This window comes from Excalfactoria chinensis, chromosome 2 (genome assembly GCF_039878825.1).
Source record: "Excalfactoria chinensis isolate bCotChi1 chromosome 2, bCotChi1.hap2, whole genome shotgun sequence".
Classification (NCBI taxonomy): Eukaryota; Metazoa; Chordata; class Aves; order Galliformes; family Phasianidae; genus Excalfactoria; species Excalfactoria chinensis.
In genome coordinates, this window is record NC_092826.1 from 66,075,292 (window position 1) to 66,090,787 (window position 15,496).

Sequence of the window (15,496 nt, forward strand, 5' to 3'; positions counted from 1 at the left end):
TTAGGTGTGCTCTAGTAGCACACTTCTTTTTCTAGAACAAAGCAGATGAAAGCCAAAGATAATCTCATAAACATTCATCCAGGAACAATCCCTGTAGTGGCATTCTGGGAAATTACCTCCAAAACAGGCTTCATTGTATTATTTGCTATGTTCTAGGAAGATGAGAAATAGGAGATCGACCCTTCCTGATAAACCCTTGGCACCAAAGAGATGACTGTTAGAAAATTAAGTGGACGTGCAGGAAAAGCAGATCAGTTCTAAATAGGTTTTGAAAACACATCAGCTGTTTTGCTGCCAACCTGGATGTTCTTGTGTGGTCTGTGTTTCATCAGCACAGTGTCAGGCAGTCTTGAAGATTACAGAGCAAATTAGAAGGTAATACCTTTTACTATGTGCTCCACTCATTCTTTCTGGAATAGGAAATATATATATGCTCAGAAACAGCTGGACAGGGTGGGACAAAATAGAGCAACGTGTGCTCTTTGATTTCTGTTCAGCCTGAGCAGGCTGTCACAGTGCTGAACTGGACATCTCTTGCTTGAGTGCACAGGATATCTGGAACCACGGGGACAGAAAAGGCAGCAAACTCTCCACCAGCATTCATCTTCAGCTTCAAAACCTGACTGCTTTATGGTACCACCAATATTCCATATCAGGCCTACAGCTCTAGTGTATGCTAATTACAGCTCAGCTGGCAAGCATATTCAAAGAAACTAGTTTTATATGTTAAGTATGTTGCAGGCCAGGAGCTACACATGCTGTTTGGTAGACAGGAATGCAGACTAATTGTGTGAGAGCATGGCTGGGAATCAGGTAGACTGGCCTGTTTTCTTACCACCACCCACAACTCGTCACACAAAGCTCACTGTGTGATCACAAGGCTTCCCTTTGAACCAGTGAGGAGCACTGCTCGTGAATATTGACAAAGCACAGCCCTTCCTCACAGACAAAGCAGAATGACACCAATTCAACACAATTCATCTTCCTGGGGGACGCTTCCCGTGGGCAAAGTTAGGAGACAACAAAAGATGTTGGTTGTGGGCAAAGTCCAGTCAAAGGTTTGATTAAAACGGAGCCATGCAGTGAACGAAGACAGCAGTCCAAACTGGGCAAGTAGGTTGCTGGTGGGGCTGTGCTTCTGGGCAGCAATAGGAATTCTGTTCTTGTAATGGGGCAAACTGATGGCAAACTATGGGAAATTTTCTCACAGTTACAAGCTGATGAGAAGCATCTGGAATCAGGTTTCTGTGTCATGTGAAACCAGCTTTGTCTGTCTTTTCCCACTCCAGCATTTTCCTGTAGCCTGCACAGAACCATTGCCCCTGTCAGCACAACTCCTGCTATTACAGTGGCAGAGTTTCACATTTACTGCTGTTTTTCTCACTAACCTGTTTTCTCTCCATTACACTGCAGGCAGAGGACCTGTTTTTAGCTGTAATTTAATTCTTACTTGGGAGTAAAATACAACATGGTAATTATTTTAGAAAAAGAAAACATGTATTTAAGTCACTCCAACTTAATGACCAAATAACTTTCTGGAAAAGGAAAACTTAGTATCTCACATAAAACAGCTGTAACATTATCACCACTGTGCTTTCCTGCAGTCACTCACTGTGCAGAGATCTGATCCCAAACCTCAGCTGCTCCCAGCACCAGGAAGGGAATGCTAATGGGCACGTTCACATGTCTGTCTTTGGATTCTCCCCCCCAGCTTTCCAGTAGAAATGAAACACATCTCCAATTCGAGTGTGTTAGCTGCAGTTCTTTGTGTATTTTATTTCAGAACATTTTCAGATCCATGAGGACTTGAGATGGAAATCCAGCTCTGCTGCACAACACAATGGAAATCCCTTAAAAGAACACAGGAAGAATCTTTAAAAAGATGTTATGTATTTAAAGTGTGTGATTATATTTTCAGGAAATCTCCAAAATTCCCTCTGATATGAATTATCTTGTTTTAAAGGAATAAAAGCTTTTATACTGTAAGCGTTTTTGGCAATAAGTCATTCCACCACACTTCCCTTTAGGATTTCTTAGAACTTCTGCCACAGAAAAGTACATCAGAAGTACATCAGGACGTTTTAACCTATCTTACATTGTGCTCTCAACCACTTCTTTCACACAAAGGTTGGATCAGGCCAGAATACCAGAAATCAAGACACAAACCATTGGTAGAAAAATTGTTTTCTCGCTTCATACTCCCATCCTCATCACATCTGCCGTCCTACTTTGTTGTTATCCCTTCTGATCTCTGGAGTAAACTGTTTCTGTAGCATATGGTTAAGTAAACGGTGACTAGACAGCACAAGTGGGACTTTGGTTGCATTTGGTTACGGACCTCTCTAAAATCTACTGGAAAGTAGCTTCACTGCTGGATGCACACAGCTGATTCATTTCCTTATCTTTCTGTCCAGATACAGTCACAAGGGGTAATTCAATTGTTCTTATCAGGGCAACTTTCTGGCAAGTTTCCTCTGAAGCCGAGAGAATTCTTTGTCATGCAGGATGTGTTAGTACAGCACCCTCTTGTATTAGGAATTCAGTATTGCAGGACATTGACCAGTGGGGAAAAAAAGGCAAACAACACAGCATATTTTGTCTCCTTAGATTTCTAATTTTTTTGCAATGACATAATCCTTTATATCACCTATTAGGAAAAAGAAAATTATTTGAAGAGGAAGAGAAGTATGATGCCCTAAGGAATAGAGGGAAGGAGAAGGACACGGCTGAAGTTTGCCAGGAGTTCTCTCTTCCAAGCCCACACCATCCAACTCTGCATAGGCACCGCCGCTTCAGCCTAGAGTGCAGCATGTTGCTTCTTAAAGCAGTCTTTTTATTTACTTCCTACTGCTCTGGGAACTGGAGGTTAAAGAGCAAGGCTGCTCTTTGTCGCATAGTTCCCAGGGATCTCACTTCCTGCAAAGTGCAGGCATGCACTGGGTAGAGCTACACAAAGATTATTTTTTTAAGTAAGAGAGAAAAAGTTCAAACAAAATGTGGAGGCTCCATCTCACCCAACACATTTCCTCAACTTGGAAGGAAAAAAAAGCATTTTCTGAAAAGCTTACCTTCATTGCTTATCCTGAACATAAAATGAGAAAGCGTGATTTTTAAAATCAGGAGAATAAATAAGTCGGAAGGTATTTCAGTCATGTTTGGATTAAAAAGAAAGCAACAACAACACTGTTTTCATCTTTTCCATTATCCGTTCCCACTCTGTTCCCAGTTTAAAAGTTTAAAAAAGTAAGGACATTAGTCATTGTTAGCAGTTTCCCATCCACAAGATCCCTCCCTTCCATTTTTAATGAATTCATCAAACTCTTCCAGGTTCTGTCTATTCTCAGTGATCAAGTCTACTGCTGCGTCACTCCCTTTCTTATCTAACTCTTGTGCTCTCAAAGGGTTGCAGACTACTGTCATCAAAATAAACTTACATTAACTAAATCATAGAATCACAGAATGGCCTGGGTTGAAAAGGACCACAAGGATCATCTCATTTCAACCCCCCTGCTATGTGCAGCATTGCCAACCACCAGACCAGACTGCCTAGAGCCACATCCAGCCTGGCCTTGAATGCATCCAGGGATGGGGCATCCATAACCTCCTTGGGCAACCTGTTCCAGTGTGACACCAAAACTTCCTCCTAATATCTAACCTAAACCTTCCATCTCAGTTTAAATTCATTCCCCCTTGCCCTACCACTATCCACCCATTTAAACAGACATTCCCTTCCATTCATATGCTCCCTTGAACTCTCTTTTCAAAGTTCTTTTCAACTTCCCCTTATGGTACCTGTTGGCTATCAGTCTCATGCTGACAGGTACAACTGTTCTTGGTCTGAGTCTCTTGATCTGTGACTCCTACTAGAATGGGACTATTCATTGCAGGAGAGAGAGAGAGAGAGAAACACATTCTTCTTTAGTTGATCACATACTTTTAACTGCAGCAGCAAGGCAATGACCCTGATTTTAAAAATAAAAACCAAAAACACTAAAACAACCTAGGTTAAAGACAGAAGAAAGACAAACACAGACACTTTCAGTTGCAGGTGCATTCGGGAGGTATTCTCCAGTTTGGCAGAACTGGAAACCACTGCAAGAGGGAGTGCTACATCCTGCAGACATGGAGATGAAAACAAATTTAAAAAGAAACAAAGTGGGAGGAAGAAAATGAACTGCATCATGCAGTCCTGAGAAGATGCTGTGTATCTCCTGAACGCCTCTGACTTTGCCTTCAGGCAGCAGGAGCAACGATTCAGCGAAAGATTTCATGCCCTTCCATGCAAACTTACTGCAGCAAAAGTGTTCCCTGGGTACTGACCCAATGATGTAGTTTAAATGGGCTACAAATTACCTTGCTGGATCGGTATCTAGGAAGTACAGACATTCAACAGCTCAGTGTCAAATCCTTAATGCTGAGGAAATCCTGTCTCACACTTTGCAATTCAATGAAATATTACCATATGAAAATAATACTGTTTATTTGCCAAAGTCTGGAAAAAACAAAGTGCATTCAGTCAAAGTTTTCTTCACAAAGTGAATCAACAAAGGCAGTGGTTGTAATTTATATAACTTTATATATTTTTTAAAAACAACAAGGAAGCTATTACCATTCTTAAGTTAATTTTAATCTGGTGGTTCTCAAGTACTTTCCAAAAGAAGTACTTTGTTTTCTTCCTACTTTTCCTTCAGCAGCAGGGATAAATAAAGCTTTCTCATACGTCACAGCAAGCTTGTCCTTCACAACAGATCCACTTTCCATTCGGTAAAGGGAATCTTAAATCTTAGCAACAATAACTAATCTTAACTGAAGTGCATTCGGCACATTCAGTTCCCAAAGCACACTGACATAAATGATTAACTTCCACATATACATGGAATGCTGAAAGCTATTCTGAGGCAAAAAAAACTTTTAATGCACAGAGGTTGTGACCACAACTTCTGCTGTGCAAATCCTTCGGCTTCTGAAAACCAAAGACGGACACGTCATACTTTCCCAAGACTTTTCTTAATGAAATATCCCACTAATTTCTGCGGTCTCTGCTGATACTCCACAAGTATATCGTGTGAGCTGCTGATCTGGTCCCCTTCAAGCCGATTCAGTAGAGTGACACACACAACAGCAGCTAGAAATGAAAAGACATATTAGTTAGGTATGGCACTCTGGTGCTCAGACAGTCTAAAGCCGTAAACAGTTGAACACGTGTAAGAACACTATCATTGCTTATTCTTTTATCCTGTAATTTACTGAAAAATAGTTGGCTCATGTAAAAAAAATAACAATAATAATTAAAATCTCACTTTATTGGTTAGGTAAGATTTATGATGCTGCCAAAAGTCTGTAACTGTTTAAGAATTACAGCCATAAGTCTGCACAAAATCTGCTTTCAAATCAACAAAAGGGTAGATGGTGATTTTAGCACAATACATTTTAAAACCATCTGGTTGATTAAATTAATCAGTTGCTTCCAGCAAACTTCAAAGCCTAGCTGAGGAAAACAAATCAGTGCTACAAGGTAATTAGGTTCTTTTATGACTTATGCGCTTGCCAACGGCTGGAATAGCAATTGACCAGAACTGAAGTACAAGAACTATGAGAAGATGTTTGCATAAATTCTGAATACATATGACTCCAATCAAGCAATCGTAGTAACAGTTCTACAACCAGACCTGTTTTGTGCAGATGGTATATTATGCAGAAGGTATGTCAGTACCCCATTGATAGTTTTAACCTGAATTCTCCTTGAATAAAGCAGTTTTAAAGTTAGCTTACCTCTGACACCACTGAGATTGCACATTGCAGCAAAGACAGAAGATTCCATCTCAATGTTTCTGACACCGGAATCATAAGCTTCCTTCAAATACTGCAGTTTTTCTTCCTCGTTATACAAGCAGATTGCACCATCCAACCTGCCCTGTCCTGCGAAGACATTTTTCAGAAATATCGATGAAGTCATGAACCAAGTTAAATTTCTAAAATACCCATTTATTGCAGTTTCCCATACACAGTGTCTAGATTTTACTATCATCTTCCCCCGTCCCCAAAGACAAATAAGACAAAAAAGTGACTCAGTTGTTGCTGGAGCTTCTATGTATTACTTGCATTCTTTATCATGTGACTCACAATAACTTTACTGGTCTTCTCCAGCTTAAACTTTCAAACTCATAAACAGAAGAATATATCAAGTGGTTTTCCCCACATGGGGCACGTGTCAGAATCTTGCAGCAAACTATATCTGCTTTAAGCTGTATGGAAGTGCAGCACTTTTTCCTGTATTTAATCACTGTTTGGAAAAACCAACAGGCCTGAAAATGCATTCCTGATACTAGCTTCAAGAGTTTAGTAATTGGGAGTCTCTTCTGCTAAATAGCTAATACTAATTCTCAGGCAACTTCTACAGAGAACGCATTGGAGGGCTACAAGGATGATGAGGGGTGCAGAGCATCTCCTTTATGAGGAAAGGCTGAGAGAGCTGGGACCGTTCAGCCTGCATTTTTCAGCAGTGCCCAGCAACAGAACAAGGGACAACAGGCACAAACCCAGAAAGTTCCATCTGAACATGAGCAAGAACTTCTTTACTGTGAGGGTGGCAGAGCCATGGAACAATCTACCCAGAGATTGTGGAGTCTCCTTCTTTCGAGATATTGAAAACCCACCTGGACATTTTCCTGTAGGAAACCTGCTTTGCCAGGGGGGTTAGACTAGGTGAGCTCCAAAGGTCCCTTCCAACCCTTCCAATTCTGTGCAATACCATTCTTTGGAAATAACAATTTATTCAGACTGTTTGAGATTAACACCTACAGGTAAAATGGCAGCACATTACATACAGCATAATTAAATGACACAGTATTTTACTATTTCTTTTCAGGAGGTGTATTCTGAAACTCATGTCCTTGAGCCTCTTTTCAGCTCCTGCTGTCTGTATAAAAAACATTCCTGGCTCCTTTTTTCAGTGCAGCTTGGCTCTGCAATTGGTGACTGAAGACATGCACAAGCTGACACTGCCTGCTTCTGACCCATCTTGAAGACTATGAAGAGCATGCATCCCCCTGCACATTGCACCTTTTTTCACACACCCAGTAACAGCTTGAGAAAGCAGCATTAGTTGCTGTCTTCAACCCATTCTCATGAGATTTGGAAGATTTTGTTAACAGATTTGAGACATCAGAGAAGCACCTGATGTCTGCATGTCAATCCATGCTTCTGCTAGACTGCTGCAGCCATACCTTCATAGAAATCCAAAGTGCACATAGTGTTTCCAATGACAGTATTGAACTGATTGATTTCTTTACTGCACTGTAACAGCTCTTTAGCCAGCTCTTCATCTAGATTTGTGCTGCGAATTATAGTCTTTCCCAGAACAACCTGTTCAAACTGAGGTTTGAAGGTGGCATCTACTGACTGCCTGGTTATAACCACTGAGCCTGGCTCCAGACCTGCAATGGAAAGAAACAGATGCATTTTCAGAAACAGATACAGATAATGCTTAGCTTCCACAGACAAAAAACACACATCTTCACCCAATCCTGTTTCTTTTAAAAGTGATCATTTTACCCCTGAAATCACAAAGAGATTTTTGTGTGCCTGTGTATGCCTCACCACCTCAGTTTATTACTGCAAATATATTTGGAAACAAAAATGAAATTTTGACTTATTCATCATATATTCTTTCTTCTTTTTGCTATTTTATACAGTACAGGAATGTCCTTCTCCCTCTGTCAGATTGCTTAAGTGCGATCTATCTAGAGAGGTAGATACCACCTTTTCTTGTAAAATTATTTATTGTTTTGAAATGAAATGACATTAAGACCCAGGAAATAAAAGAAATATCATGGTTTTAAACTAAAAGAGGGGAGATGTTAGGGGAAAAGTTTTTACTCAGCGGGCAGTGAAGTGCTGGCACAGCTGCCCATAAAAGCTGTGGTGCCCCATCCCTGGAGGTGCTCAAGACCAGGTTGGATGGGGCCCTGGGCAGCTGAGCTGGCAACAGGCAGCCCTGCCTGTGGCATGGGGTTGGGGATGGGTGGGCTTTGAGGTCCCTTCCAATCCAAGCCGCTCTGTTATTCCATTGTATGATTAAATGTACTCAGACAATTTGCTGTGGAAATCTGTTCTGAACATCAATAACTCGAGGAGAAATACTTTGCTCTCCAACAGAGATGCTTTGGTTTGATGAAAAAAGGAAATCAAGAGGGGAAATACCTATTCCACCCGAGGTGCCAATGCGAATAATGGTTATGTTGGAACACTTGGCATGATACAACAGTTTGATCAGCTCGTGCAACATGATTGAAATAGAAGGAATGCCCATACCGTGCTGAAATGAAAGCAGAAATTCATGTTCGACATTCACATAGACAATGAAATATATACATGGAAGGAGTTAGGCACTATCTCCTTCTTGATACTTTTTTCCAAATGCCACTTAACTCACCATCAGAAAACACTCATAGGCCTACTGAAAAGCTTTTGAACAGTAAACAGAAGGACTCCCATTGAATCTGTGGACTATGGATGATGTTCAGTATTTCTAATAATCTTGACTTATAAAATACGAATGCTCTTGAAAGTATAATCAGCATCCTTTCTTAAGTTTAGAATAAGTTTACTTCACCCCAGGTCTCTTCTTAAACATGGGGAAAAAAAAACCTCTTTTTACCAACCTGAAATGCTAGTGACTAATTAAGCTAAATTTTTTAAAATACAACCATTGTTTATTTAGTCACAAAGTTCAAATGCAAGTCCACTGCAGCTCGCGTGATGATGTCAAGGGAGAAGGTGAAAATGATATTAAAGTTACGTTATTGCAATTCAAGTGTGTAACTGCATCTACAACTTAAAGGTGTGAATTTTTAGAGAACATACACGGGTTGGTGGCACAAGTCTCAAGTTACGCCCATCATAAGCTATGTTAGCACATTTGAAAATGCCACTGTAGGTATATGCAATAGATGCATTTTTTCCAGTGTCCCACATATATCAAGTGATGATTCCATTATTCAAGATAAAAAGCAGGGATGAGGCAGCAGCGATTCTGCTCAAAACGCTTATAAGGCTTTACAACGTCTCAGGGTTACACTGAGGGAAAAGAAGGCAAGAAAAGCATCAGTGTTTTGGGGACCAGCCCTTTTATAAGAAAGGGATAAACAAAAACTCTTAATTAGGCAACAGGACTATTCTGAACGCGGATGAAAACACATAAAAACCGAACTCCATCAGAAGTGTTTAAAAGAAACATGTTTCGTATTTTCTACTTTGAACAGCATCACTGTTCAATATCTGATGTATGTGTAATATCTTGATAGACAGTTTTACATTATGTTTCCTAAAGGTCACTTACACTGACTGACAGAACAGGTCCCACTTTGTACATGGCATAACGGTCAGTTCCTGCACAGATGTTGGGGTAGTCACCACCAGGGCTCCCAAGACCAAGTTCTTCAGCTATGTAGGCAATAAAAGCTTTCATCCGTGAAGGACTTCCTCCTACACACACAAACTGGTGCGGATAGCATTCAAGAAAACATTGGATGATTCATGCAAAGGTAAACAAGAGCATGCTGTCACCTTAACACAAAGCTACTCACAGACATGGATCTTCTCTCAATCATTCTAAAAGGCCATTAAGAAAAAGCACACACAAAAAAATTTCAATACAGCACTCAAAGGCCTTCAACCTGATTGAACTAGTAAAATACAGATTTTGACTTCAAGGCTGCAAAGATGGACTTCTAACTGAATAGAGACTGCAGTATTTGTCTTTATGCTTCCTGAAAAGAGACAGTCAGAAACTATTATAGCTGATATGGATAGTAAAAAAAACAAACCCGCAAGTCTTATCCCCTTTCCATTCCTCCCTCAATTGGCAATATGCTGCCTTGTTTAATCTTATTTAGAAGACAGATCTACTTTTATCTTCTGCAGAAAAGCTTTAAGCTTGCTGAATGAAATGCAGCTTCTTACCTTTACATCTCCAAACAGTGCAGGAAAATCATGGGTACTGGTCCCAAGAGCAAAATGGTATAGGATGTCTTCTTTCATTTTTTCCAGGTGAGGGTTGCACAGATGGATAGAATTTTCTCTGTCAGGACAGCAGCATGGTGGAACATACAGAATACATACAAAAACTTACACCAAACAGATCCTAACTTTGCAGTAAAATTTGGGAAATGCCACATTTAAGCATGCCTACACTACCTGATCTTGGTTCCACACAAATTACGTTAGGGAAATCCTAAATTTTATAACCTTCTTCCATCATGTAATGAATCACACCTGATACTAAGCATTCCATTCATTGCGCAGGATGCAAGTGCTGAAGAAAAATCCAGGCAGTCAAAAATTTACAACAGTGCAACCTTTAGCTTGAACAATATCAAGCTGGGACCCAGGGTGGGGCCTTGAGGTGAGCAGAGCAATGGGAGGAAGGCTAGGGGATATTCGATAGACCACCTTAGTACACTGACAATATACAGCAAAGCTGAAAAGCAAACTTGACCCGTGTGTTTTGAAAGATCCTCCTAGCTACCTGGGTCAGGTGGAAAGAGTTGAGCTTCATAGACAGGCCCAAACAGAATTTCTGGCAATTTGCCTCACTGTTTACTCTGTCACCCAGCCAGGAGAAAATAACCTATGTCCTGAAATCACTAAAGAGAGTGCAGAGAATGCCAGGAAAGGAGCAAATGAAAAATGGAAGAAAAATACAAGAAGAAATGGAAGGAGAGGGAAAAGTAAAAAGAATTCATTTCCTCTTATGTTGCCTCTTGTAAGGAAGTGATACACCTAAAAAAGACAACTTTTTTGAAAACCAGGAAATGCCAAAGCATTGAGAGAAAACTCAACTATTTAGCATGTGGAACCGCCTTCATGGAAAATTTGGTGGTGAACTAAGCAAACTAAATGACTCATAAAACATCTTCCTTCTCTCTGTACTCCATGTTTAACGTTCAGCTGAAACAGGTAGGAAATATGAGTCAGTCATAGCAAGCTGAAGTAAAATGCCAATCAACTTCAAAGCAGTTTTTGAGAGATTAAATAAAGAACGAAGTATCTTCCAGACAAAAGAAAATGACTTAATAGCTTAATGAACACTCATTGCAGTCACAGCATGGCTCAGCAAATTTGGACTAGTTTGTCAGAGGGGACAAATGAAAGAGTTTCTCTGAAGTTTATGTAAAAAAATTAAAAAAAAAATAAAAATAAAAAACAACTTTCCAGAAAAAGCTCGGAAGCCTAAACATAATTGTTTGTGTTATTTAGATGTTTTAGGTTATTCTGTCTGTCTTCTAATGCCTCCCCAGAAGGGCAGTACTTTCCTGTTGGTCCTACGTCTTTATCTACCACTTCTATGCAGGATCTATTGTTACCTTAAGAAGCCTAAAATTGCCTACATGCTCATACTGAATTCACTGAATTGTCCAATTGAGGGTCCAGAGGAGGGCCACAAAGATGACCAGAGGGCTTGAGCATCTCCACTACGAAGACAGGCTGAGGGAGCTGGGCTTGTTCAGCCTGGAGAAAAGAAGGCTGCAGGGTGACCTCATTGCAGACTTTCAGTACCTAAAGGGAGCCTATAATCAGGAGGGGAGTCAACTCTTTGAAAGGGTAGATAACAGCAGAGAGGTTGTAGATGCCCTGTCCCAGGAGATTTTCATGGCCAGGTTGGATAGCGGCCTGAGCAGCCTGGTCTAGTATTAAATGGGTAGGTTTGTGGCCCTGCCTGGCAGGGGTGTTGGACATTCATGATCCTTGAGGTTCCTTCCAACCTGGGCCATACTGTGATTCTGTGAATCTGTGTTCCTTAAAAAGCAAAGCAACTGCCACAGCCAATATAATGCACCCCAGCCCAAACTCTTTGCCTCTGTCCACCACTGCCTAATGCTCTCAGTAACTGAAAGAGCAGTCTGACATGGTGAGAGGCTCTTCTCCTTCCACCCAGCTCATCCACTACCTAAGGAAAGCAGTTTGGTACAGTGAGATCAGGAGGAACAAAGAGCAGGTTATGGCACTTCAGCACAGTGCACACCGCCCAGGAGACTGACAAGCCCCTTAAGCACAATTCCCAGGCTACCTTCTCCAAGCGGTTTCATGGGACTCTCTGCCAACACCTAATGGGCCGCTAATGCAGAACAAATAGCTGGCTGGGCTGATCCTTATCGAAACGGCTATTAGATATATGGAGGATATGACCTGAAATCACTTCACAGTTCGCTCTCAGACATGCAAAATATATTTCCTTCTTTACGAGCGTACCAGCAGTAAAACCTTCTCTCCAGGAAATAAACTGGAAAAAGGCAAGGCCTCTATTAAAAGGCTGTGAAGCTCAATTGGTACGTGCCAGCACTGCTGTCTTCCTGCCCGGCCCAACTACAGCTTCCTTCCTCAGCTGTGTCTGCATTCTACCTCCTTCATCTCCTATCCTTCAGCAGTGCTCTCACCCCACAGTCTCACTGCATCTAAACACTGTAACTGACTTGTGCTTGTTATCTGCCCATCCAAATCTAATTGCAGACTTGGACCCTGGGGTAATGGGCAATAAAAGTAAGCATATTGCTATCTGCACATGGAGCCAATGCCCTGTATTTACAGTAGAGGCAAAGTTTGCTTGATAAAAATCTTGGGCTCAGTGGAGCAGACAATTTATTCCCTCACGCTGCTCAAAGCACCTATATTTATTGGGGGGTTCATGAGAACGTGAATATCTGAGGGCTAAATGCACACGCATGGCTTTACTAAAATGAGTTAAAGGATGAGACAAACAGACTGAAATTTGTGTTCTATCTCTGTGGGCTGCAAGTGAAGCTACAGGCAGCAACCAAAGTCAGCATTTTAACAGCACATTGGACTCAAAGCCATCACAGCATCATCTGTGCCTGAAAAATTCACTGCCATGATAAATGAAAATGGTTTTCCAGAAAAGCAATCTGTGTTGATGTTTCTGTCACTATCCATATAACACATCTTAACAGCTGCGTAATGAATTTTAGAGCTTGGGAAGGGAGGTAAGAGCAAACTTGAACATGAAAGGAAATTTCTCAGTCTCACCTTGAAGACTGTCCATCTTCTGTTTTCTTCTCATTTGAGAGACCAGGAGCCATGTGTGCTTGGACCTAAGATTATATTTTAAAATAATTGGCTATAAATGCATTAGAACAGTCTGATCTGTAAAGCCAGCATCGCTGACATTGCTAGAAACCCCCTACACAGACGACACTGTCACAAATACTAAAACAAAAAACAAACAATTCCGCCACACTACAGCTTTTGTAACTCTGGTAAAATGAGCACCCGCTGTTTTCACGGCTGAGCATCCTCCCTGCCCTCCTCCTAACACACCCCCCGCCTCACCACTGCTTCTGTCGTCCAGCAGCACCTGCCTTCCTGCCGGAGAGAGCCACGTCTGGGGGCTCTGACCGCTCCTCTCGCTGCCGCTCCTCCTTTGCGATGGCTCCGGCCGGTCCCCGCAGTTCCTCTCTAACCGTCTTACGCCCGAAAGACGAGTTCCAGGAAACCTCTAACTCATCACCTCCTCTTCCCGAAGCTCCTCCTCGTAACCCTAAGAGCACTTCTATCTGTGCCTCCCGCAGCGTGAAGGCGACCAAAGAATCCCAGAAATAACAGTGCTCCCGTCCCTCCCTCATCCGTTTTTCTAATCCATTACCCTAACCTACACGAAATAAGCGCATAAGTGATCACGTTGCTCCCTTCTGCGCTCTCTGTAACTGTATCACTGGGGCTCTGGTACGGATACAATGACACAGTTGTACATATAGAATGAATCATCTGCTATCATTTTCAGCGGTGACTAGATGCAAAGCTAGCACTATCCGGGGATGCCCTTCCAGGAAGCCCCGAGTGACAAAGCCTTCCTCCCCCCCCCCCCCTTACAAAGGGACGGACCGCACGGAGACACTACAATCACGAAAGAGATGCGTTTGGACAGAGCCGAGAAAGAACCGGGTGAGAGAAAAATGAAGGCTGCGCGTTAAAAGCCGCCGAATAAAGGAAGTGTATTAAAATTCATAAAGGATGATTAATCTCCCTCATTTAAAACAATAAACCCGTTCATACAGTTCTCCTCCGCACCAAACGGGAGGTAACGCTCACAACCCCGCTCAGCACCAGCCCGGCATCCTTACGGCGGGGCGATGCGAGAGGCCGCAGCGGAGCACCGCGAGCGTTCCGGGGGGACGCGGACCCCGCACCCTCCAGCGCCTCCCCCTCGGGACGAGGTCTCACCTGAGAGCCACGGGACAGCGAACACCACGCGGAACGCTCACACAGCTCCAGCTCTCCTCTGCCTCCCGTCTGCGGCAGCGGGCTGGGCAGCCCCGCCCCGAAGGAGAGCGGCACCGGGCGCGGTTAACTCCTTGCGCGCCGGCTGAGCGGTGCTAGAGCCGACTGAGCGCTGTGCGGCAGTGGCAGAGGTGTCCTGCAGCTGCTCCTCGGCTCTCTGCCTCGAGGCTGCGGGTTCAGCACAGCTCCCTCAGCCTTTCTTCATATGAGAGGTGCTCCAGCCTTCTGACCATCCCTACGGCCCTCCTCTGCACTCACTCACACCCTGTTCTACATCGTGTTCTGGAGGCCCCAGACCTGTATGCAATACTCCAGATGTAACCTCACAAGGGCCGAGCACAGCTGGGACAATCACCTCCCTCTCCCTGTTGGCCGCCCCTCTTTTGGCACAGCCCAGTTGGCCTTCCAGACTGCAGGTGCACACTCTGGGCTCATGTCCGGCTTTTCATCCGCTCAAGTTTGTCTCCACGGGGCTGCTCTCCATGAGTTCTTCTTTCAGTCTGTACTCATATCTGGGATTGCCTTGACCCAAGTGCAAAACCTTGCACTTGGTCTTGTTGAGACTCATTAGGTTCACGTGAGCCTACCTTTTGAGCATGTCCAGGTCCCTCTGGATAGCATCCCTTCCTTCTGTTGTGACAACTGCACCACTCAGCTTGATGTCATCAGCAAACTTGCTGAGGGTGCACTCAGTCCTGCTGTGGCATCAATAAAGATACTGATGAGCACCAGACTCAAGATGGACCCCAAGGGGACACCACTCGTCACCAGCTTCCACTCAGATAAAGAACCACTGACTACAATGTTCTGGCTGCAGTCTTCCAACCAATTCTTTATCCACCGGATAATCCACCCATCAAATATCTACCTTTTCAATTTAGAGATAAGGACATGATGTGGGACCATAGCAAAGGCCTTTATCACTGTAGGTATTACATTCAGTCCACCAACTAACAGCTGCAGAGCACTGAAGATGCAGATCTGCCTGTAGGATGGAAAAACAGTGTTAATCCAAAGGTCACTGTGTGAGCTCGGAAAATTCCCTTGGAGGCAGAACCTGCTCCACCAGAGCTCCAAGTGGAAGTGGGCAGGCTGAGGGGCAGCAGGGACCTGGAGAAGGAGATGGACTTGCAGAATGGTGCTCTCCCATCCCTGAGTCTGATATGTCAGCCACAACACAAGAAACAGGGGATCCCCTGCC

At 43.0% G+C, this 15,496-nt stretch overlaps 1 protein-coding gene across 8 annotated transcripts; it reads right to left on the bottom strand.

Moving 5' to 3' along the window:
* Positions 1 to 4,457: 4,457 nt before the first annotated feature.
* UPP1 (uridine phosphorylase 1) lies at positions 4,458 to 14,326 on the bottom strand. 8 transcript variants are annotated; one of them, XM_072328993.1, is made up of 8 exons: positions 13,348 to 13,577; positions 13,045 to 13,109; positions 9,964 to 10,034; positions 9,341 to 9,499; positions 8,203 to 8,317; positions 7,227 to 7,436; positions 5,773 to 5,919; positions 4,458 to 5,125 (listed from the first exon to the last, which is right to left on the bottom strand). In XM_072328993.1, exons 2-8 carry the CDS (start codon positions 13,076 to 13,078, stop codon positions 4,986 to 4,988), a joined length of 876 nt encoding a protein of 291 aa, XP_072185094.1. In that variant the 5' UTR covers positions 13,079 to 13,109; positions 13,348 to 13,577; the 3' UTR covers positions 4,458 to 4,985. The 8 variants fall into 8 exon arrangements, with proteins under 8 accessions (XP_072185094.1, XP_072185092.1, XP_072185090.1 ...); XM_072328991.1 differs by lacking the exon at positions 13,348 to 13,577 and adding an exon at positions 14,239 to 14,326 and having other exon boundaries at positions 4,465 to 5,125; positions 9,964 to 10,031; XM_072328989.1 differs by lacking the exon at positions 13,348 to 13,577 and adding an exon at positions 14,239 to 14,326 and having other exon boundaries at positions 4,465 to 5,125.
* Positions 14,327 to 15,496: the final 1,170 nt, after the last annotated feature.